Source organism: Excalfactoria chinensis, chromosome 13 (genome assembly GCF_039878825.1).
Source record: "Excalfactoria chinensis isolate bCotChi1 chromosome 13, bCotChi1.hap2, whole genome shotgun sequence".
Classification (NCBI taxonomy): domain Eukaryota; kingdom Metazoa; phylum Chordata; class Aves; order Galliformes; family Phasianidae; genus Excalfactoria; species Excalfactoria chinensis.
In genome coordinates, this window is record NC_092837.1 from 15,608,951 (window position 1) to 15,632,615 (window position 23,665).

Consider the following 23,665-nt stretch of genomic DNA (forward strand, 5'->3'; position numbering starts at 1 on the left):
CTGTCAATAGCTGCCATTTGTGGACCCCGGCTGCTTCCCGACGGCGCAGCCGCCTTCCCAGTGCTACACCAAGTCGTTCAGCAGCCCATGAGTGCTGCACAGGGCTGCTTTGGTTGATGGCACGTGTCGCTGCTGTCGGTGCAGCAGCCCGGCCCTTGGGGGTGGTTTTGGTGTGGGCAGCTGAGATGCTCCCAGATCCCCTCATATGCCAACGTCCTTGTCAGCCTGCAGAGGGTGACCGGCTGGTCCGTGCCCACGCTGCTCCCATCCTTTTGTGTCTCCTTCAGGCTGGGTCTCTGCATTTGGGCAGTTGTGCAGTTGGGAGCAGGATGCAGGGTCCTGAGCATCCCTTGGTGTGTGCTGTGCCCTCATGGGATTACGGGGGATGTGATGCAGGTTGCTGGGGCTGCTCGGGGAGGTGGTGCTGGTTGGTCTGGGACTCTTCACCACCAAATACTCCCGGGCTGTTGTGCCTACAACTTTGTTTTTAATTAACTTCTAGAAGCTTTGCTGCTGCTGATCAGTCTCTCTGTGGCCCGGTTATCAGTTATACCCCACGTTATTTTATGCTTTAATCGGCCCATCTGTTAGCCATGGTGATTCACATGGCTCAGGGCTGCGGGGGTCTCCCTGGGCAGGGGTCCCTCTGCAGTGCTCAGTGCTCCTGCTGGGTTCTGGGGCCACACGGGGCAGCTTGGTGGGGGTCCCAGCAGTGCTGCTGGCACATGGGAGGGCTGCATGTCTGCCAAACCTCCTTTGGTTCGCTCGTGTCCCCTCCCACACGAAGGGTCCAAGTCCCTTCCTTTGAGACACTCTGCCAGTTCTGCTTGGACACCCTGGCTGTGCACAGTGCTTGGGTAGCAGTGCCTGCTGTGGTGCTCTGCTCTTGCCCTGGGGTTCTTCAGCTGTGGGTTTGGTGTCTTCTGTTTGCTGGGATGTGCCAGTGCCCAGTGGGCAGTAAATGTGCCCAGTGTCCTTCCTGTGGGGTCGGTTAGCCCAGCCCCTGAGTGCTGCAGCCCCAAAATGCCATCGGTCCCCTCCTATGGCAGCCTGATGGGGCCGTGCTGGAGGTTTCTCTCCAGGAGGGTCTGGGGGCTTTTCAGGGGAAGGTGGTTTTGCTGGACGGAGGCCACGTCTCCAGGGTGCGCCCCCTCTCCTGTCCCTGCAGGGTGGTTGGCTGGGGGTTCGCAGCACCTGATAGCATTATCTGGGACCTGGTGGGTTTATGAGCTGCTCTTCAGCCCCGGCTCAGAGCCATCCCTCCTCCTGTGGCCGCGGGTGGGGAGCGGCGCTGAGGAGTGGGCGACCATGGAAGCGCTCCCCAGCAGAGCCGTGCCATGGCGCGTGAATGTCAGATGCTGCTTGGCTGCGAGATCGGCTCTTGCAAACACAGATCTGTTCAATCCCATTTGGAGGGAGGTGGGGGAGGCGGGGGGGGGCCTTCCCGAGTCTCAATCTGGTAGGTTTTAGTTACAGTCGTTTTCGGATTTGGGCAGTGAACGGCGCAGCTTTGGCACGGGGGGATGGATGAGCCATGCGGGGAGCGCGCCGGGGGAGGTGCCGCTGCCAGCCCCCGCTGTCCCCAGGCTGCGGGGCCGGCCGTGGCCACGCTCGCCTTCACTGCATCCCCGGGCAGCAGCTGCGCGAACAGAGGAGGGGGAGGAGCCGCCCGGAGTTGTCCACAGGGCAAATGGAGCCCTGAGACACTCGGGTGGACGTTTCAAATCGCGTTATCTCCATAACCGCCCTGCTCTGGCCCTTCCAAGTGGCAGAGGAGATAAGTGGATTTCGAGGGAGCGCCTGGTCGTCTGACATTTAAGGCTCCGTAATCCATAACTGCCGCCCCTCAAAGGCAGGACGGAGCCACGCTCCCCAGCCAGGCAGCACGGGGCAGCCCCAGGGGTACCCGTGGCCGTGGTGTGCTGGGGCAGGTTGGGCCCTGGATCACTGTGGGGAGACAGAGCTGCTGCTGGCAGCACAAGGATGGGGCTCCTGTTACTGGTGTGGAGGTGGTTGTTTGCTTGGTGCAGCAGTCAAAGGCTCCTTGGAAAGCCAGGGCGCTTTGCTCTTGGTCTGAGTGCATCTGTGCAAGGCAGGAACCAGCGCGGAGCTGGCATTGCCTTCTGCACGGACACGTGCACGGAGGTGGTGTGACCCCAGCACCCATCCCTGGCTGGGCAGACCACATGTGAACAGTGAGCTGCTCCTGGGAGGCACCATGGATGGAGAGAGGCTGTCTGCGAGGAGGAGGCTGGTGGAAGCCACTCGGTGCCACGATGCTGTGCCATCTGCTTTCGGGGCTAATTCCAGATGCCGGATTTAATCTTCCATAGCTTTTTTTAATTCGGGAGTTGGCTTCTTAGCGTCCCCCCGTGCCACCTTGGGAGCGGAGCGGCTGCCACGGCCGGCCCTGTAAGAACGTTCTGGAGATGAACCACCTCTGTGGAAGCACCCAGCTGGTGACCCGGCCCAGCTCTGGTCACGTCAGCTGCACCTACAGCACCACCCAAAAGCACTGCAAGCCTCTGCATCCTCTCCTGGTGCCCTGAGGAACCGAAGTGGGTGGCGGTGATTTGGTGCATCCGTGAGCGGAGCTGCTGGCTGGACCAGTTTTTGGGAAGGTGAATGGGAAGAGCAGAGCTTGTGGCCTGTTGGGCTGGCAGAAAAGACTTGCAAACAGAGAGGAGAAGTATGCCCTTGCCTTTATCTGCTGGTACCTGTGCCTGTTATTGGGTACCATTAGAACCCCCCTGGATGGATGTGCTGCAGGGTCGTTCAGCCCTGTGCCTTGACTCTCATCCCTTGGTTCCCTTTGGTTTCCCCACGTCTGTAGGTGGCAGTGCCATGCTCTCCGTCCCCCTGCCCTGCTCTCCCCTGCAGCTGGGCACTTGGTGGGTCCCGTGCCTCCAGGCCAGATCAGTGACACCGTGGGCCTTGGTCAGGGCTGGCCACGGCGCTGTGGGGTCTGCCTGTCCGTCTGTCCGCCTGTCCTGGCGCGTCGCTGGGAGGCGGGGGCTGTGCCGGGCGGCTGGCCGTGCCTCCACGGCGTGGGGAGGGGCGAGGGGGAGGAAGCGGGGACAAAAACCCTGCGGTGGACACAATTACAGCCACGTAGAGCCTCCTTTTTAGCGGCTGAAAAGACGCTGGTTTCCCTTCCGTCGTCCGTCTGCTCCACCTCTGCCGGCCAGACAATGGCGGGCCCCGGTGCCCACCAAGCGACACACAATGGGGAGGGAGCCGCGCTCCGGCATTTAAAGAGCTGAACTTTTAATTTCTGTCCCTTTGTCTCCGCAGCCTGGGAGCAGCTCCGGCTTTTCTTCCTTTCCTTTCTCTCTTTCCGTTCCCGTCTGTGCATGGCTGAACGAGCAGCGGCTCTTACGGGAGCAGATTGATTTATTTAAAATTAAAGGAAAGCAGAAGTTATTTTTAAAGACAAGACTTTTTACATCTGAGGGAGCCGATTGCTTTCCAGTAACGCCAGGCAGCAGGCAGCGAAACAGCGCAGGGGCTGCAAAGCGCCGTCCGTCGTTTCCTCTGAGCTCCGCACCTCTCAGATCGGCGCCTCCTGCAGCCTCAGCGCCCGCAGTTCTGCTCCGGAGCTCTGGAGCCGGAGCAGCCCCGGCACGGCGCTGGGCTGGGAGGCCGCGGGTGCCCGATCTGCAGAGTTCGGGTTCTTCGGGGTGAAGCCCGCGGGAGGCGGTGGCAGGAGTTGGGCTGCCGCTCCCCGCAGGGCAGCGCCGCTGTCGGGGCGGCTCCTGTCGGGTTCAAGTCCGCCCCGCGCGGAGCTGCTCGGGCCCCGCTGGCTGTGCTGGGGGCCGGGGGCTCTCCCGCCCTCGGTGGGTCCCCTTGAGCCCTGGCACGCCTCCAGCCTAAGCCGCGCGGCGCAGACCTGGGCGAGCGGGCGCATCACATGCAGCTTAATGCCACACCGCGGCTAAGCACCTTCTGACAGGGACCCAGCTGACGCCGCCCGGCGCCTTCCCCAGGGGATGGGGGCCGGGAAGGGGGCCGGGGCCGGGGGGCCGCGCTCTGCCCTTCCTGGGGTCGGCCATAAAGACGGGATTAAGATAATTAATTCCTTCCCCCCCCATCCCCCTCCTCCGGCAATTAGCGACGCGGGGCCGGGGCGGCACGGCCGTGCTGTGGGGCGATGCCGGGGTGGGGGGTGGGGGGGCCTGTGCCCGCGGGCACCCCGGGGCGAGGCAGCGCCAGGCGGGCGCAGATGGTGGAGCTGGCGGGGCAGCCACAGGACAATGAGGGGATTGTCCGGTGCGGGACCGGGCGCGGGCAGCTGGGTGCTGTGCGGAGCTGGGTGCTGTGCGGAGCTGGGTGCTGTGCGGGGCTGGGGGCCGTGCTGGACGGCCGTGCTGCGGGGCACGGGGGACGCGGCGCTGGGCTCTGGCGGGATGGGACCTGCTTTGTGTGGCCGGGTGGGACTGGAAAGTGGGTTCGTGCTGCGGGCAGATGCGGGGTCCGGCCGATGAGTCTGACCGCAGGTGAAGATGCGCCCTCAGAAATAACCGATGGGGACGGAGACCGCCGGGGTCCGAGCTGTGGGGCGAGGGATGCTCGTGCCGCCCTGCAGCGCGGCGAGGCCGGTGGCACGTGGTGGAGGTTTAAGGGCGGCAGCTCAGCCAAGAGCCCCGGAAGGTTCGAGCGCTACCAGCCGCGGCTCAGCCACGTGGCGCCTGCTCTGCCGAGGCCCACCGGTTCCTGCTCAGCAGGCCCACCGCCCTGCCTCCTTTACCGGGCAGCGCCGGGTTGCGGGGTGAGCGGGGCCGCCGCCGCGAGGGGCGGAAGAGGAGAAGGGCCGCAGGAAAGGCGGTCGCGGGCGGGCGTGAGATAACGCCGCCGGGCCGCTTTATCTCACATCCTCCCGTTAGATGCTTTTCCTGCCGCGCTCCCCTCCTGGCCCCAGCGCTGGCAGCTTTTGTCACTGAGGTGTGACCCATCCCCGTGCTGCAGGCGCTGTCCGGGCTCCGCTGCCGCCCGGCGCCCCTCGGCCTCGCTGCCCACCTCTCGCCGCCCGGCCGGGCTGTGCCGCGGCGCTGCCCACGTGGCCACCGCTCGGGAAGGGCAGGCTGTCCTGCGCCGCAGCCCTCCCTCCCTCCCACGTGAATCGGAGAGCTGCGGGCTGGAACCCGAGTCCTGCATCGATCCGCGCTGCATCTTAAATCCCACAGCAGCTGAAGCAAGCGGTTTTAGTGCGAGGGTGGGGGTGTTTTTCTCCGCAGGCGAGCTGTCTCCTGCGTCGGGGTGAGATGGGCTGTCTTCCTGTTCCAGTAATGTGATGTTTGGCACAGGCACCTCGCCCCCGTCTGCATCCAACGGCTCTGCTGCCGGGCTGGTCCGTAGGCAGCGCCCCGGGCTGTGGCACGGTGCGGGCAGGCCAGGCCACACCGAGGGCCGTGGGGTCCCGCAGAGCTCCGTGCGTGGGGATGCTGCGGGAGGAGGTGGGGGGGATGCAGGAATGTCGCCTACCTGCGCCCGGCCCTCCCCGGGGTGGTGGGACCGGCGAGGGGCCCCCTGCAGCACTGCCCTCCCCCAGCTGCTGCCGGGGTGGGGACGCGGGTTCCTGCTCCGCTAAGCCCTGCAGCTTTTCTCTAAAGCCTGATTACTCTGGCAGTGCCTGTGCGTGCGTGCGTGCTTGGGAGGGGAGGAGGAGGAATTTCACAACAAGTGTTGGCGGCCACGCCGGGGCCCAGCTGCTCCTGACCCCCCCCGGGCTGCGGCGATGCCGGGGACCTGTGCTGAGGGGACTGTCGTCACCTCCCTGCAGTGATGTGTGGGCAGGGGACGTGGGGCGGCATGGCACCGCGGGGTGGGCAGGAGGTGTGTGCTGCAGCTCTGCATGTTGCAGCTCTGCATGCTGCAGCTCACCTCCCTTCCCCTGTTTGGTGCCGGTGTGAGCGCGGCCCTGGGGACAAGGGCCCGGGGAGGCGGTGAGCACAGCCATGGGCAGCGTGCCACGCACCAGCACCGGCTCCGTCCCGCATCAGACCCTGCAGGGCTGCGTGTTGCTGGAGCAGAGCGGGAGCGGCAGCGCTGGGAGCCCTTCGGCAGCACAGGCACATGGCTGCGGGGCCGGGGCTCCCTTTGTGCCCCCCGATCTGTGTCGGGATGGCGACCCTTTTAGAGAGCAGCGGAACGGATCTCCACCAAGGTCCGTTCCCTGGAGTTTCTTTGTTCGTGGCGCCGAGTTTCGTTGCAGGGGGAGGAAGAGCTGCTTTGAAAAGCCTGCTCGCTCTCGCCGGTGCTAACTCTCTTTTCTTTTCTGCTTCCAGAGCCGTGTGTTCTGTATCAGAGCCGCCGACTATGTCTCTGCACTGAGACTGTGCTGAAGACCTTTGCGGCCCGGCCTGGAGCTCCCGCCCCGTTGATGAGCGCTCCCGCGTGAGCTCTGCCGGTGGCCGCTGTGTGGGTGCTGCGAGAAGGGCGGCGGGGCTCTGCTGGGCTTCGGGGTGCTTCTCCTTTGGTTGGGTCATTCCGCTCCGTGCACCATGTCGAATTCGGGCTCCCATCAAGGCGCTGGGAACAAGCCAGAGGCGGAAAAAAATAACCAGGATGACTCTCATCCCCCCGTCAGCTCCGAGAGGAGGAACAAAAGTGGGATAATAAGCGAACCTTTGAACAAAAGTCTTAAGAAGTCCCGTCCGCTCTCCCACTATTCCACCTTTGGTAGCAGCAGCTCGGTAAGCGAACATTCGGAGAAGGGCAACCCCTTAACTAACGGCAACGACGCGACTGTGGATAAAAGTAATTCTACCTCAAAGCACAAAAACATCTCTAGTATGCTGAGCAAATTAGACAGGGTGGCGGAAATCTCCTCAGAAGGACAGAACGCCCTACAACAGTTTGCTCAGTCGACAGAAATGCTCAAAAGAGTGGTACAGGAGCATATTCCTCTAGCAAGTGACCACGGGACTGCTATCTCTGATATGGAGGCGGTCTCAGCTGCAGAGACAATGAACGGCCCCTCCGATTTTCCTTACCTGGGGGCTTTTCCCATCAACCCGGGCCTTTTCATTATGACCCCTGCTGGCGTGTTTCTGGCAGAGAGCGCGCTCCATATGGCTGGCTTGGCAGAGTATCCAATGCAGAATGAATTGGCATCTGCCATCAATTCGGGGAAAAAGAAACGGAAAAGATGTGGCATGTGCCCGCCGTGCCGAAGACGGATAAACTGCGAGCAGTGCAGCAGTTGTAGGAATCGCAAAACTGGCCACCAGATTTGCAAATTCCGAAAATGTGAAGAACTCAAAAAGAAGCCTTCTGCAGCACTGGAGGTAACCGGCCCCTGTCAGGCACCCTAACCCTTCCTGGGGCAGCTCTCCTGGGTTCGGATCTTGCCCTAGATAATAAAACGCCTGGTACTTCCTACTTTTTTTTTCTTTTCCATTAACAGTTCTCACCACCAGCCGTGTGCGTTGCCCTGTGCCCCTGGTCTGCCCCTCCGTGTGCTGGGTGAGGGCCGGGGACGCCTGGTGCCGGGGGGCCCTTTGTCAGCATTCAGGCGGCGCTGGGTGGCTCTGCAGGGCGATGCTTTGTGGCCATGGGGACTGTACCGTCACAGCAGTGCTGGCCCTGGAGCTGCCGACCCACACACTGGGCTGGAGGCTGCCTTGCTGTAAGCCAGGGAAGGCACATTGCTGGCCCAGGGACTGCAGGAAGGGGCGGGTGGGCTGGGTCGTGGGCTGGGCTGGAATTTGCCCTGGGCTGTGCACACCCAGCAGGCACACGGTCCTCTTGGTGAGGGCATGGAGCGCTGGGGAGCGGCTGCGCTGTGCCGAGGCCCCTCTGCAAATCCCCCCCGTCCTGCGTGTGATGTTTGTGGTGGCCCATCCGGCCATCAGCTGTGCTTCCCTGTCCTCATGCTGCTGCTGGTGGAGGCCAGAAGTCAGCCTGACATCGGCCAGATCGTGCGTCCTGGCACGAGGGCACGGCCTGCGCTCTGCTCGTCCCCAAGAGATAACCCGCTGTTTCCTTAACCACGTCCCACGTTTTCAATTAGCATCAGCTCCGAATGAATCGTGAAGGGGGAAAAAAAATCTATTTGGGCGGTGGGGATGAGGAGAGGGGGACCGTGTCTTTCACAAACCGCTGTATTGCTAAATTATATTCTTGTTCTAATTTGCTGAGTCAGTGATCTGGAAAAAGGGAGAAAGGAAAAAAAAAGTTCATCTCTTCGGAAGAGTCCTAAAGCGGGTCAATAGAATCACAGCTCCCATCAGCCGGAGGAGCTGCTCCCTTCTCCCAGCGCGGTGCTGGTTTGGGGACAATAAATAGCACGGGGAGCCCACGAAGCACCCCTTGATTTGTCCCATTCCACGTCTGGCTGAGATGGGAGCTGCTCAGGTAGGGCTTTCGCTTTGATAGTGCTGGGGCCTGCAGAGGATGCTCCTGTCATTCCTGGGCCAGGGCTGTGGAGGCTGAGGATGGTGGGTGACTCTGGGCCGTCTGAGTTTTGGAGCAGGTGCTCCTGCAGCAGCCGTGGTCAAGCTGTCAGCCTGCACCCTGCATCTCCTTGGTAGGGCTGAATGAGATTGCAGCCCTGAGCAGCTGGGATGGCGGCACTGGGACCCCGGCTGGTGTCCCAGCATCACCCGTGTCATTAAGTCTCAGCCCACATCACCCAGCATTGGCGGTGTGCTGCCTTGGGCCAGCCTGAGTGCAGCCATGGGAGCCACCATTCCTTGCCTGCCCTGCAGCCCTGTGTTGTTGGCAGCAGGCAGCACCATGGGCTGCAGTTCCCGGCAGGCTGCAGGCACACAGCGGGGCTGGTGTTGGGCTGGGAAGTTCAGGGGGCTTCAGAGGGGTGTCATTCCACCGCAGGGGCTGTGCAGAGCCGAGTGGCAGAGGAGCAGCCCGCAGTGACCCTGCCGGGCCATTCTGTCTGCCAGCCACACGTGCAGGCAGCAGCGTCCTCAGAGAGCCCGGACAGGGGCTGCAGCTGTGATTAAACATTGATCTAAAATCAAGCAGTAAAAAAAATAGAATTAAACCTTTATGGAGGCATAAAAATCAGGCTAAGTCCCTGTCCCGCCGTTAAGCTTTATCTGCACATCTAAAGAGCCTGAATAACCGGTTGCTGCTGGTGTCCTGGTGGAGTGGCTGCTGGACCAGGCGGGTCGAGGGCCTGCGATGGGTGGCAGTGCAACCCTGCACCCACCGGGCTGCTCTGCGCGTAGCTTGGGGCTTTGCTGCTGAGCTGTAGGGCACACAGAGGCCGCAGACGGTGGGGATTTCACCCAACAGAGCTGTCTTCCATTTGGAAGAGCCTCGGTGGGCTGACCGTGCTGCTCCTGCTAATGCTGGTGCGGTGGTTGTTGTCACATTGCAGGTGTGAGGCAAGATCTGCCCTTGGGCATCTGCACTATGGCCCTTTGTCTCCCTTTGGTAATGGAGAGCTGCCTCAGACACCTCCCAGGCCTGTTGGGAGTTCCCTCTCCCTCCTAGGTGAGGGGTTTCTGAAGATCTGCCCCTTGCCCATCGCTGTGAGCCCCGTGGCTCAGCGGCATTGTGTTCCTCAGACCCTTGGTTACAGTTTGCAGGGATCATGGCTCATCCCGGAGAGCAGAGCTGGGTGTAGGGCTGTACCAGTGCAGGGTATGGCCACTGCCCAGGGAAGGTGCCATGCTCCCCATCGTGGCACCGCTGTGATGTGTGTGACCTGGGATCACTTCAGTGTCCATCTGCCTCTGGTGCAGCAGCAGGTGGGCTCAGGGAGCTCCCAGCTGTTCTGCAGGTGGTGTCAGAGAACCCATTGGTTCCTCATTGCTCCTCGTGTCCAGGCATGGTTTGACTGGGCTGGGCTGGGGGATGTCCTCACCAAACCTTGGCACAGTGCTGGGGCTGCTGCCACTGCTTTCCCATGCTTGGTTGGGTATGGAGAAGCGGAAGGAGAGGGCTTCTGTGGGTGCCCTCTGCTCTGGCCTGCTGTCCCCCTGACAGCTGGGGCTGGGGCTGCTCTGTGGGGTGGCGGGCGGTCACCAAGGCTGCTGGGAACACTTGCATCCCTGGGACATGTGGGTGTCCCCAGCAGCTCCTGGGTCCCACCGCTGCCAGCAGGGCCTCGGCTGCTCCCGGCCTCCCGTGTGGGTGCTGTGTCCCTCCTGCCGTCCGTCCGTCCGTCCGACTCAGCACAGGGTGGGCTGTGGGATGTTGTGGGGACAGGATGGGCCGTACCTGCCCGGCCGCTGTGCTCACTATGGCTGGGGGGAAGCCGGGGGTTGTGCCTGTGTGGCATGGGGAACAAATCGGGAGGGCTTTTCCAGGCCTCCCCTGCAGCGGGCAGAGGGCTGCGGGGCCCTGCAGCAGTGCCCTGCATTGCGTTGGCCGGGAGCCCCACGCTGAGCCTGCTGGGGGCTGAGCTGTGGGGCTGGGCAGGGCTGGCTGCCCATCTCCTGCTCCAGCAGCTGCAGCCCCAGATCCAGCCCTGCAGCCCCGCAGGGGTCTCAGCTGCCCACCTAACGCCTTGTCCCTCTGTCCTGCCCCCCCCCTTCTCTCTTCCTTTCCAGAAGGTGATGCTTCCTACAGGAGCTGCGTTCAGATGGTTTCAGTAGGAACGGGAATCCCAAAGCTCTGTCATCCAAGTGCAATGTCACTGCTTGCTTGTGTTGTCTCAGGCAAGGGATTTTGGCTGAAATGAATGGATGCACCTGTGTCTCTTTAGAACCAAAAATATTTTCTCGCAAATTTCATTCCTGTTTTTATAATTCTTTTTGTTTGTTTAACATCTCCGAGTCCTCGTCAGACATTTAACTGCTCTCCATTAAAATAATCAAAAGAGAAAAGCAATGGATCTGTAAAGTACCGAGACTTAATAGACAGAGTATGGACAATCAGTTTCTTTCTGTGTTTTGGTGTTGATGTTGTTTATGTGTGAAAGATGCAGTATTTGTGTAGGGAATGTAAATTTACAGTAACCTTTTCAAATCTAGTTACTAATAAGCACTACTGTAATTTAGCACAGTTGTTTAATTGCACCCTCATTTATACTTTTTATTTGATTCTTTCCCGTCATCCAATAGAGTGGATAGTTTCTAGAATGCCTCGACTTCATGTTTATAAATGAGAATATGTTTGAAGCGATGTAGTTCCCCTCTCCTCGCCGCTCACCTGCCTACGTTTAACCAGCGAGAGGTTTGGAATCACGGACGGAAGGAAACAATTGCTGCACAAATGGCGGCCTGGGGGCAAAAGGAAAAGGAGAATGTAAGAAAGGAGAGGAAAAAAAAGCAGGAAAAGGTCCTTGTTTGTTAGTTTGTTCGTGCAGAGCAAGAAACGCTGAGTGCAGGAGAGCCCCGCGCTGCAGCGCTCCTGGAAGCAACGTTTGTAAACGGGCTGAGGCTGGAATGGAAGTAAAACCAACATGCAGGACCTGGGCTGAAGCAGTTCCGAAAAGCGATCTTTCTCTTCTGTTCAAATCCCCGTCTCCAGCTCTCCACACCATTAAATTGAAATGCTGTTTGTAATGTTTTAGCGATCCAGGCTGGTTTTGTGAATAAAATGAATGCATGTTTTGTGTCGTCATTCTCAGCTCTGTTATTTCTCCCCGTCCCCACGTGCCACCTGCCCGGCCTGCAGGCGGTGCAGCAGCAGGGTGCTCTGCTGCCAGCTGTGCTGGGACGCTGCTGGGCCAGGGTGGCCGTGGGGCTGCTGGCACTGGTGGGGGTTCCCAGCTCCTCGCAGTGGGGCGGCCGGGGGGGAAGCGCTGTGTGTGTGCAGGCTGCCCAGCCGGAGCTTTGCCATGCCGTGCGGTTTGTTTGGGTCAAACAATATGGTTTGTGCCACAGAAACTGCGCTGCCACCCTCCTGTTGGGACAGGCACCCAGAGCCTGCAGCTACTGGGGCTCCTCCAGGTGAGCCAGGTGGGCAGGAAATGCCCAGTATCCGGGACGGCTCCTGCAGTGAATGGGGCATGCTGTGCTGTGCCGGGCTGGGGGCTGCACTGCACTCACTCCCCATCGTGCTGGAGCTGCAGGATGGGGGGTGCTAGGTGGGTTGCAGTGTGCAGTGTGCAGTGTGCAGTGTCACCCCGGCTGGGAAGGGGATGCAGCCAAGCTTTGTCCTGGCTCCAGCATCTGCTGGCCAGATGTGTGCCCCGGGCAGCGGAGCAGTGGGGCAGCGTGCGAACGTGGGCTCTGTCCTGTGGGCAGCGAGCCCACAGCCAGGGCAGAGGGCAGCGCCTGGGGGTTCCCAGGCTCCCCAAGCAACATCTGCTCTCACCCCGGCGGCCCCCATGACTGCCTGCTCTCGCACGCAGCGCTGAGCCTTCTCCAGCAAGGAAAACAGGTTTGGGAGAAACAAAGGACCGGAGAGCGTGGAAGCCGTGCCACTGTGGAGCTCCCAGGGAGGGCCCAGCGGTGCCGTGTTGGGGCGGTGGGGGCTGCAGCCTGGCCCCGGGCTGACCCACCCCCCCCCACCCGGCACGGCCCTTGGGGCAGGATGCAGGAAGCACAGAACAAAATGTGCCTCAGCTGAGCCGGATGGCGGGCCGGCCACGAGCAGCACCGGCCAGGCGTGACCTCCCACCGGCTGCGCCTGCCCGGCGGTGCTGGGGCCCAGGGTGGCAGCTCCCGGCTCTGCCCCGGCCCTGGTTGGCCGCTGGTGAGGTTGCCATGGAAGGGGTCCAGCTCTGCCCCAGGTTTCCCCAGGCAGCTCCACGTTTTTCACATCTGGGCTAAGAACGCCCATCTCCTTGTGGCCCGATCTCTGCCTGGGTTCCTCCCTGCCCTAACAGTCCCGGGTGCTGGGATGTGCCGGGCACACCTCTCCCTGCTCCATCCTCCCTGCTCCATCCTCCCTGTTCCATCCTCCGCCCCGTGGCACTGAGCAGTGCTGCCCCCCGCTCTCAGCTCTGATTAATCCCGACCAGCCCCCGCGCCCCGACCCGCGGCCCCTCCAGCCGCTGTCTGCCGGCTGCAAAGTTCACACCAATCCTGCTAATCGCAGCCCTGCCGCTGCGCCAAGGCCGGCTCCAGCCCTGCGTCAGGATGCTTTAAGGGCAGAGCAGTCAGGATTTGTGAGAAATAGGTCGGCCTGCCACGGCAGAAGGAGGCTACTGAGAGAGATGCTGCGGCATCGGGGGGAAAACTGCTGTGGCCTCTGCGCAGCGGGGAGGGATGGGAGGATGTCGTGGTAGCGTGGCCACAGCATGACACTGCTGGGGGGTGAGCAGAGGAGCAGCAGTGGGGAGCTGGGTTCTGAGCTGCCCATGGGGGGTTTGCAGTGGGGCTGCTGACAGCCTGGGGCCAATGGGTCCTGCAAACCCCCCGCACACTACAGGTGGGTGCAGCACTTGTGCCCCAGGCTGTCCCATCACACAGCCCAGCTCTGCGGCCCACAGGTTGCTCTCAGCACATCGAGGTCTCCATTCATTACCGTGGCTCTGCCCCTCCGAGAGGCGTGAGCACCTATCCCTGGAGGTGCCCCATGCCATGGATGGGCTCTGGGCAGCCTGAGATGCGGAGGCAGCCAGCCCATGGCAGCGGTGGGGCTGGGAAGCTGGGGGTCCTTCCAACACAGCCATTCCGTGGCTCCGGGCAGCCCCGCCTGGCACACGGGGCTGGCACCGGCTGCAAGGCACAGCCACGATGGAACGACCCTTGGCTGATGGCTGTGTGTGACCCGGCACAAGCAGGGGTGGCCCTCGTTCATCAGGAGCACCAGAGCGGGGCTCGTGGGGTGGGGGTGGGCTCCTTCCACAGCCCCCTCTTCACGTCGGTCCGCGCAGCCCCAGCTCCCAGCAGCTCCCAGCAGCTCCCAGCAGCTCCCCCGCATGCTGGGCTCCCAGCGGCAGCACGACTCGCTGCTCGCGGCCAGCCCTGACATTTCGACACGGAGACAGCCGCAGGGGGAGGTTTAAATTGGCTCTGCTGGCAGTACGTGCCTGTGTGACGGCGCGGCACGGCCGCTCTGCGGGAGCCCGGCGTGGCCACAATGCTCTGCGGAGTGGGGGATGTGGGACGGACCCCAGCCCGGGGCAGGGGGTGGGGCGGCGTGGGGCAGGGCCGGCGCGCATCCCCAGGGCAGCGAAAGGGAGCGACGGGCGGGGGAAGGGGCCGGAGCGGGGTGACCCTGCCGGGTGCGGGGCACGGCCGTGGGCTCTGCCCTCCACCTCCATTTTCTCCCCTCGCCACCGAAGTGACCATTTTCCGCCGCGGTTCCAAGCCGTGAGCGCGGCGCTGCGCTCAGCCCCAGCTGGACACGGGAAAGAGGAGGAATGCGACCAGGCAGGTTTGTGCAAACACAGGCACTGCGTGGTCCCTCTCGGTCTTTAGTCTGGTAAGCAAAATCAGCATCTAATCCAGATCAAACAGGACTTTAGCTCCTGTCAGAGGACTGATCCCCTGTTCTGCCCAGGCCGTGGTATTTAAAGGGACACGGCCAGGTTAAGTACGGCTGGAAAACAAAGGGTTTGTGAAAATAATCGCCATGAAAATAAAAGCAGGGAAGGATTGGCTGGAGGAGAATTGGTAATGAAATAGAACTGCCAGAGAGAACTGTGGTTAATGGAGACATCTCCCCGGAGCGCCTGAAACCTCAGGTAGTGGAGGAGGAAAGAGATAAGCGAAACCACTTAGAGAGCAGCAGCAAAACAGCCCCGGCTGCACCCGGATCAGAGCAAAGAGCTCCTCTCCTCTCCTCTCCTCTCCTCTCCTCTCCTCTCCTCTCCTCTCCTCTCCTCTCCTCTCCTCTCCTCTCCTCTCCTCTCCTCTCCTCTCCTCTCCTCTCCTCTCCTCTCCTCTCCTCTCCTCTCCTCTCCTCTCCTCTCCTCTCCGTGCCTCCCAGCTGGGACAGCCCCATTAGGATTTAGCCACCCGACTTCTCCTGACCTTAATAACCAGCGCTGACATAGCTGGGAGCCTGGTGGCTAAATCCCGCGCGAGGCCGAGAGTGTAGGAGTTGGTGTCACAAGTAATTTATTCCGCACGTCTCAGCCTCCTAAACTTGGGGAAGGAAGTTCTTAGTGGAGATCCCAGTGCTGCTGGCAGAGAGCTGTTCCCCCATGGGCTGGGACCCACGGGCCGGCCACCCTCTGCAGCATCAGCTGCAGCTGTAGGTGATGGCAGAGTCTGCACGGCTCTCAGGCAGGGGCTGACTGTGGGGTTTGGGGCCGGGGCAGTCGGGGCAGCCAGGATGGAGCTTTGAGGCTGCAGGGTTCAGGCTGGGTGACCACCACTGCTGCAGTCTGAGCATCATATTCATATTCCAGTCACATTTTTTTTGGCAATGTTCCCCTCTTTGGACGTGGCTGAGCTCCAGGAGAGGAGGGCAAGGACACAAACGGGCTCCGTTTGCCTTCTCTTGGCCGCTCTGACTCTTCTGGATGAGTTTGCCATCTTCTTGAGCCACACCAGAGCAGAGCCCACAGCCCGGGCACCTCCTGGTTCTCCCTGGTGAGGGCACTCGGGGTCAGGCCACCTCCCATCCCCCCTTGGCTATGCAGTCACCACCATGGAAAGTCCCTGCTCTGCTCTTTCGAGCTCTGCTGGGAAGTTAAAGCCTCATGGAAGCAGGAGGTCCTGCAGGAATGCTGTGCACAGCACCGGCTGCTGAGCAGATCACACTGGGTCGCACTGGGCTGTGGGCTGTCCGTCCCACACAGCTCAGGGTGCTGGGGCAAGGGCAGCAAAGAGAGGAGTGAGCCTGGGGTGCAGCTCCAGCTTGCAGTGAGAGCTCTGTGTTGTCCCCTTGTTCCAGGGTTGGGCACGTGTTTGGTGGCATCAATGATGTGCAGACACACCTGAGAGTGGGCGCTTCTGGGAGCTGATGGGCACCTGGGTGCAGGCAGAAGTGTGGGATGCTTCAAGGAAGCAGTTGGTACGTGGCAAGATTAAACCTGGGGGGTGAGAAGGAGTGGGGTTTTGTTGTTTGGGAGGTTAGATCAGAGGCCAGGGAGGAATCAACCACTTCAGCTCCATCCAAAAGGAACTGATGTGATACTTTCTGAAACTAAGAGGGGTTGGTACAGAAGCAGGCGTTGGTTTCTTCCAGTACCGACACGAAGTTCCATCTCCAGTGGAAATCTGCAAAGTTCCTCTGATCCCACCGAGGTAAAAAAGAAACCGTTTGCTTATTCCACCATAAGCCCCATCAGGGCCGTGTCTGTGGGTCCGCTCCTGGGGGCTCTGGCGGGGGAGGGGGGCACTTCCTGGGGCACGCTGGGGTGCTCAGAGCTGCCAGTCCCACCGCAGGGCCGTGCTCCCCCCCCCTTCCTCTCGGGCAGCAGCAGCTCTGCCTTTTGCCGCGCTTCCCCGGCGCCGGTTATGCAAGTGGCTTGGGAAAGCAGCGCAAATTGCAGCAGGAAGAAATCATCTCCCCGCTCTGCTGGGAAAAGCTGCAGTCGGTCCTGCTGGAGAGCCCGGCCGCGGCAGGTAGGGCCGGAGCAGAGCCGTGCTGCAGGATGCGCGCTGATAAGATGCCGGGTCCTGCTCCCACGGCCTCGGGAGACGGAAGCGCTGCGCCGTGAAGCTATGGAAACGGCGCGGCTCCGTGCGAGCGGTAATTGGGCCACTTCTGCTCGCGGCACAGAGCGCAGGCAGGTACGCCTCGCTCTTTTGTGTGCGCGGGGGCACGGCGGCATCGCGCTGCTCTGTTGGAAGCACGGGAGCCCCCGCAGCCCCCGCAGCCCCCGCAGCCCCCCCCTCCGCTGCCCTCCCGGGGGGGCACCGCGTCCGCCCCACTCGAAGGTCACGCCGCGAGTTGGCCGCGGCCGGGAGCGGTGCTGCCAAATCCGCCCCTTTGTTGGGGAGGGGGCTGCGGTGAGACCCCAAAGTCACCTTCCAGGGAGGGGCTCATCGCGTCCTTTGTTGTTTGCCGAGAAGCGCCCGCCCAGAGGGCCGTGAAATTGTCAGGATGTGTGAAATCAGGCAGTGCCGGGCAGCTCTCCCGCATGACCACGTTAAATATTTAATGCGTCGGTTGGAGGGGATTTGTACCCACGGCGCAGACCTGCAGCCCGGCTCAGCCTCGCTGCAGCGGGGCCGGGGGCTGCACGGGGCGCCCAGCAGCCGGCAGCTCCTGCGAGTGACAAACGCGCTCGGGAGCAGGAATTCATTCCTGTAAATATGTTTGCATTATTTATTTTAAGCATTTTTATAAATCATAATAGGAGAGACATCTGCTGTTAAAACTGCAAACTGCATTCATGCCTAGGGCAAGATGGGAAGAGGCTGATCCCCGGGAAAGCTCGGCAAACTTTGGGGAGCGCGGCCGTGGGGGGCTGCGGGGGGGCAATACGTGGGGGTGCAGCGGGGCACACTGGCAGCAGCTGCCCGCTCCTCCCGGCCTCTGTTTAATTGCCTGCAGCTCTCCTGCGGCCCTCCCGCTTTTGACACCTCTTTATATGCAGCTTTATCACGGGGATGGCATCTTGTGCTCGCTCTCCAGACGGCCAAAGGAGAAACCGGGACGAGAGCTCCCTGCTGACATCCATCGCTGTGCGCTGTGCCTTCTCCCCTTGCTGGCTGTGGAGGTGCCTGAGTTGGGGGTGGCCCCTCTCTGCAGGGAGGGCAGCTCGTCCCAGCCCGTGCCATTTCCAAGCCCGGAGCCGGAGGCGGAGGCGGCTCTGGGTGCGGGGAGGAAGCTCCGGGTGACTGTGACTCACTGCGGCGCAAGATTAATTGCCAGGCGTTGCAGGAGGTTTATCACTGCCACCCTCGGCTGGCTGGACCGCACCTCTCGCTGCAGCTCTGTGTGCCCGGGGAGCAGGGGGGCGGTGGGCAGGGAGCACGGTCCCCATCGGTCACCTTGGGGCCGGGGCAGCGCCAGTCCCCCAGGTCACCTCATCCTTCAGAGTGGGGCCGTGGGGGTCCTTGCTCCTTCCTCGAGCCGTACTGCAGCCCCTCGCAGCAGGGCCCGGTGTGGGAAGCACTCCCTGGGGCTCGTCCCTCTGTCTGTAGGGACTCTGCGTCCCACATCCAGAGCTGCGGGGTCCCTCAGCAGCACCGAGTTCTGCAGCTGTGATGAACCGAATCTTTTGCATAATCAATAATTAATGTCTGGGGTTTCCAAGCAGCTCATTAATCTCTTGGTGAAGGGAAAACAATTTTTAGAATAAGTGTGGGTGTTTCTCAGCCAGGTGAGATGGATGCCACCCTCCATCCAGGCTCTTCTTCCATCCCCTGTCCTTCCCAGCCATCCCCGGAGAGCTCCTTGCTACAAGTGATGCTATTCATTGCCAGAGAGAGGATCATATTGATCATAAATATTTGCTTAATGAGATCATATCTGCTTTCCAGCGTGCGCAGTGAGTGACCTCGCGAGGCCCGTGTCCTTTGCAGAGCCTGCAGAGCGCTGCATTGCCTGGCACTGTGCTCTGTGCTAGCAGTGAGCCCTGCAGTGCTGTCCCCAGCTCGGCCCAGGTTCCCTTCCTGCCAATGGAGAGGAGCAGGTACTTTCAGAGCGGGGGCTCTTTGTACCCCACAGATGGCAGCGCTCGGGGGACCGGGCTGTCCTTGGGGCACCTGTTCTGCCTGTGACTTTTGGTGGCCACGTGGCTGTCTCCAGCTGCAGACAAATCACAGTGAATGTCCCCCTGTGGCTCCTCACTGGTGAAGGATGGGGCCCTGTGGGCCTCCGCTCAGCACAATATTCTGCTCTGCCTCCATGCTGGGCGTTGCAGAATCCAGGCTTGCTGCAGCCCATTTCTGTGCTAGCAGGCGATGAATTTGCTCTCCCCAGCTCTGGCTCCTCAGCTTGTCCCAGAATAGCCAAGTCACTGACTCGTGGCTCATGCTGAACAATTGCCAAGCAGCTGCAGCTGTCCTTGACTTTATCTCTGCTCCAGTGTGGCTTTGCCCAGCTCCACAAGTTCACACTAGGAGACTCCACTCCCCCTTCCCAGAATAGAAGACATCCACGGCCCAGCGTCAGCAAGTTCAGCAGCTGTGGGAAGCGTCCTTCGAGCCACCAATAATTAGGCTGGTGGAAAGGCCGCTCCGTCGGTAATGAGTAGCTCAGGATGAGACCTGGGTTCTTCTCGCCCTCTTGAAATCTTGCCGGTGACTTCCAAAGATTACTCGGCTCACCCCCACTCTCACCCCGGCTCGCAGCCATCCTTCCATGGGGGCTGGCCAGCTCCAGTAGACACAAAACTCACGGCTCTTGCCCCACCAGCTCTGGTTTTCTCCTGTTCCTCCCCACGCTGCTCTCAGCCACCCATTTCCATCACAGCATGGCTGGATGTGGACGGGGGCACAGGGCAGGTAGCTCAGCTGGGGAGCAGGCTGAGCGGGCAGCACCGGCTCTTCTCTGCAGATGGACACCGAGTTCATCCCCTCATCCCTGCAGGAGCTGCGAGGAAAATGAAGGTACCGTGTGATTCACGTATTTGCCTGAGACCCATCAAGTCTCACTGTCCTTCGTTTGAACTATTATACGCCTCTGCTTCCCTACAGGGAGCTGATTTCCTACAGAAAGTGGCTTTCTTTTCCTTCAGAGTTGTTACAGGCCAGGAGCATTCATTGCCCCACGGTGTTGTGTTGGCTGAAGGGTGGGCACACCTCAGACTGAGGTAGTTCCATTGCTTTGCTGTTTCCAGTTCTTAGAGCAGCCCCAAGCACGGTGAGCTGTCACATACTCATCTGCCTTCATGTTTACTGGGGTTGGGGGGGGGAGAGCACATAAGCTTAGGATGAAGGCAATCAGGCACCAGCAGGCAGCCCAGAGAGATGGTGCTGTCTCCATCCTCTGGGGTTTTCCAACCCCCACTGGACAACAGGATCTTATCTGATAGCTGACTTTGCTTTGAGCAGAGGTTGGGCTGGAGACCTCGTGGGGTCCCATCCAGCCCAAGGTGTTCTGCAGCACTGTGATGAGGATGAGATGTAGAGCTGATAGGAAGGGCAGCACTCCACGCAGGACCACCTTCAGCCAGCATCTCTCCTGCTCCTGAGGGCTGGAGCTGGGAGGCTGAGCCTTGCCTAAGGCTGTGGATCACAAGGCACAGGGCTCTTTTGTTCTTGTGCTTTTTGGACATGAGCTTGGATGGGGGTCTGACAGCTTGCAGCCCACCCCTGTGCCCCCGCTCACATCTCCCCATGAATGAGGGGAAACAGGAGGTGCCCACAGGGCTCAGCAGTGACCCAAAGGACAGCAATGGCTCAGCATCCCTGCTGCAGGACTTCCTGCTCTGTGCAGCTTGGAGAAACTGCTGTGCAGAAAGCTGTGACACGTCACACCACGTGCTCTGGGCTCTGCCCCAGCTCTGCAGCAGAGGTGAAGGCCATCAGCACCGAGACTGCCAGGAGGCTCACAGAAATGGCTCCAATCACTACTGGTACTATGAGAGCTTACCACAAGGGAACCACAACCCTGATTCCAACAGGCCTGGACCTGCGGGACCCCAGAGCCCGGGGAGACCACCGGGGACGGGCATGGAGGGGAACAGGGAGGCCTCAGTACCCCTCTGCCTAGCTTAGCAGAAACATCACCCAGCAGGTCCCCAGGTTACCCCTCACACAGCTGCATGAACTGTTCATGCCCATCAATTGGAGTTAGGATCAGCTTCTGGTCTACTCCACCGCTGCTGCCAACACTTCTAATGTCCACCGATCCTGAAGGAGGTGGGGAGGGCAGCAGCAGACCTGGCATGCCAGCACACAAAGACCCATGGCAGGCAAACATCAGCCTGAGGAGCAGGGCTGGCAGAGGGACTTACAGCTCCTGGGGGGCTGGGAGCAGCCTCAACCCTCCTGGTTGTTGCCTGGCCTCATGGGACACAGTATGTGACGGGCATGCAGTGAGCTCCAGGCTGCAGGGACAGACCCCAGCCCAGCTCCATCCCCATGCATCCCCAGCTCTGGGCCGATGGAGGCAGCGTGTGGCTCTGGCTGACGTCTCCAGGCCCACACTGGGATGCACAGCAGCCTCCCACCCACCTGAACACCAGTCTGTAGCTTTCACAGAGCAAAGAATGCCCCAACACGAGTGCTCCAAAGCAGGCAGTGCCGCTGCACAGAAGTCTATGCCCAAATGCTTCATAGCATTGCCTACCACACACATCTAGAGGCTGGCCAGCAGATTCAGAACTGAAGATGCCTATGATTGCTGGGTAGGACTTGGAGGCTGGAGGAACTTCAAAGGGAATCGACCTGGTTTGCCTCAACAGCAACGTGCTGGTGCTCAGCACTCAGTGGGACAAACCCAACCTCTGCGTGCCGCCGAGTGTGAGCAGTGCCCCAAGGTCCAACCTGGCGTGTTGCAGAGCCTGCTGCAGCTGAGAAACTTGCAGCACTGCAATATTTGTTGGCTCGCCTCAGAACTGAAGCTAGTTGGCTTTAGCACGGCACTCACTATTCCTGTGCAGCTTTTTCTCGTACTATTTCTGCAGCTCTGCACTGCCTACAGCCTGCCCTGCCAAAGTGGAAAATGCCATTGCTGGTGGTGGGTCTCATCCAGCGACTCTCCCCCTCCCGTGCAGCACCTGGTGGGCCCCCACTGCCCCCCTGCTCACAGAGCCCAGGTGAACCCCAGCGGTCTGAGGCTCTGCTGGCAGAGAGGAGGAGCAGATGGTGCCCTAAAACCGCCGTGCCCCGACAGCGCGACAGGGATCGTTCCCGAAGCTCTGGAGATATTTTCTGCAGCTCCTGCTGAGCCTGGCGAGCGCCGTAATTGCGGCTTGGACTGGCTGCAGAGGGCAATACCCGGATGGGCTCCCTGCCTTCCCCGCTGTAATTGGGCCCTGGTGATACAAAGCACAAAGCTCTTTCCTTCCTGTTTGCTGCTCTCCCTCTGTGAAACCTTCCCCTGCCTGTGCTGTGCATGCTGGAAAATATGTAAATACCAGGGCACAGGAGAATGACTCCCTCGTGCCTGCGCCGCGTCTGAAATCCCCATTAAAAATATATGTTCCAAAAAGAGCACCTCTGCACCAAAGCAGAAGCTCTCCCGGCAACGAGGGGCTGTTTGAAGGGAGCGGGAGGAGCGGATCAAAGGGTTCAGCTGCACGCCTTGCCGGGAGAAGGGACAGCGCGGCAGCCCCGGCTAAATTAGCTGCAGGAAGGGGCTGTGGAGGCTGCACAGAATCAATAGGACTACCTGGAAACGCTGCCACTCACATCGGAGGTTGCGACGCGGCACTGGGAACGACGACCAGGAGAGAGCAGCCCTAGGGAAGAGCTGCAGCCAATGGGGCCGTGGGGCTTTCATCCCACAGTCGTGGGGCCTCATCCTAGCTGGGGGTATGGGCTGGGGACGCTGGGTTGTTCTAAAGCCCCCAGAGCTGTGTAGGAGTGCAATTGGGGTTTTATGGGGCCTGGGAGGGTGTGGGAGGAGGAGGCTGGTGATGCCCAGCCCCATCTCCTCCAAAGCACCTTCGGGGATGTGGCAGCTCCTGGCTGCAGGCTGTGGTTGGCATCCCTGGCGGCTGCAGCCGGTGAGAAAGGGCAACCCACAGAGAGGTGTTCTGCTCTTCAAAGGGATTCAGTGTTCGGCAGGAGCTTTCAAAGGAGATTTAAAAAGAGAAGATAAAAAAGAAAGTTAAAAGCTGCCCAGCAAGGGGTGGGAAGGGGAATGTGGACGAGGGGCAGACTGGCAGCGGGGAGCAGCAGCCATCCTCACCTGGCCGCACAGCCAGCATCCCTCCTGTGCCAGCATCCCGCGTGGGGACACGGAGGGGACACCGGGAGGGAACATGTTAACGATGGCGGTGCCTCCCCGAGCCAAATGTAAATGAGATAATTAAGCTATTATTTAAAGCCAGGAGACGGTGGGGACAGGCCGGGGTGGCCGGACTGCATGTTAATCAGCTGCCTGGCGGGGCTGCCGCCCACGTGTGCCCACTGCTGTCCCCTCTCTGTGATGTGCCCAGCGTGGGCTTGGCTCTGGCACTGCCACTGCTGCCGGAGCAGCTCAGTGCTGCCAGCATGGCACCCAGCAACCAGGATGGGTGGGGTGATGTGACGAGGACAAATCCACCCATGGAAAAACAGAAGGTAAATGCTCCAGCAGTGTTGGCTGGAATGGGTCCTTCAGGAGCGCTTTGTTGCCCCATGCAGTGGTGTCGGAGGGGACCAAGGGAATGGGATGGCTCTGTGGCTCAGCTCCCCGCCCCAAGAAGCAGCACTGGTGCTGCAGAGCGGCCCTGAGCACAGTGAGAGCTCCGAGGTCACCACAAGCCAGGGGAGGAGGCAGGGTGGGATGTCCTTCCTGCCTGTCTCTATTTCGGTCAGGAATGGAAAACTACACTGTGATCAAAACCATCCCCAGCAAGAGGTGTGAACTGACCACGTGCCCTGTCCTTCCCTGCTGGGGACACAGTGGCTGGAGGCAGGGAGAGGGTGGCTGGTCTCTGTGTGTCCTCAGCCAGCAGCTGGGCACAGGGCAGATGGGATGTTTGGGGGCCAGGTTGGAGGGATACCCAGGGAGATGCCCGTTCTGAGGAGCATCCCTATGGGCTGGAGTGCTGCTCTGCTTTCTGGACTGGGAGATGGGTTTGAACTGCTGTCCTCTCCTTTTCTTTTCCACTCAGCACTCGGTGCCCTAGAATGAAGACAGCAGATCCCCTGCAATTCACAGAGCTGACCCCACAGGAGTGAAACGGTGACGCTGAGGATGCACACACAGGGCAAAGATGCCCAAGGGAAGCTGTTTCCTCAAGGGTTTGTTGTGCAGCCAAGGCTCCCATTCTCCCAGCAGGGAAAGGAGAGAAAAAACCTGG

The 23,665-nt window shown here is 60.8% G+C and overlaps 1 protein-coding gene across 6 annotated transcripts in view; it reads left to right on the plus strand.

The window, feature by feature from the left end:
* Positions 1–11,532, plus strand: part of CXXC5 (CXXC finger protein 5) — a 37,361-nt gene extending 25,829 nt beyond the window's left edge. For 4 of the 6 annotated variants that reach the window (XM_072348413.1, XM_072348409.1, XM_072348411.1 and 1 more), the window contains exons 2-3: positions 6,285–7,286; positions 10,518–11,532. In XM_072348413.1, the coding sequence (XP_072204514.1) occupies positions 6,501–7,286; positions 10,518–10,562 (831 nt within the window). In that variant the 5' untranslated portion in view covers positions 6,285–6,500 and the 3' untranslated portion in view covers positions 10,563–11,532. Of the gene's footprint in view, positions 1–6,019; positions 6,164–6,284; positions 7,287–10,517 lie in introns of those variants that run through there. The other 2 variants (XM_072348412.1, XM_072348414.1) reach the window with 2 other exon arrangements.
* The last annotated feature ends 12,133 nt before the right edge of the window (positions 11,533–23,665 follow it).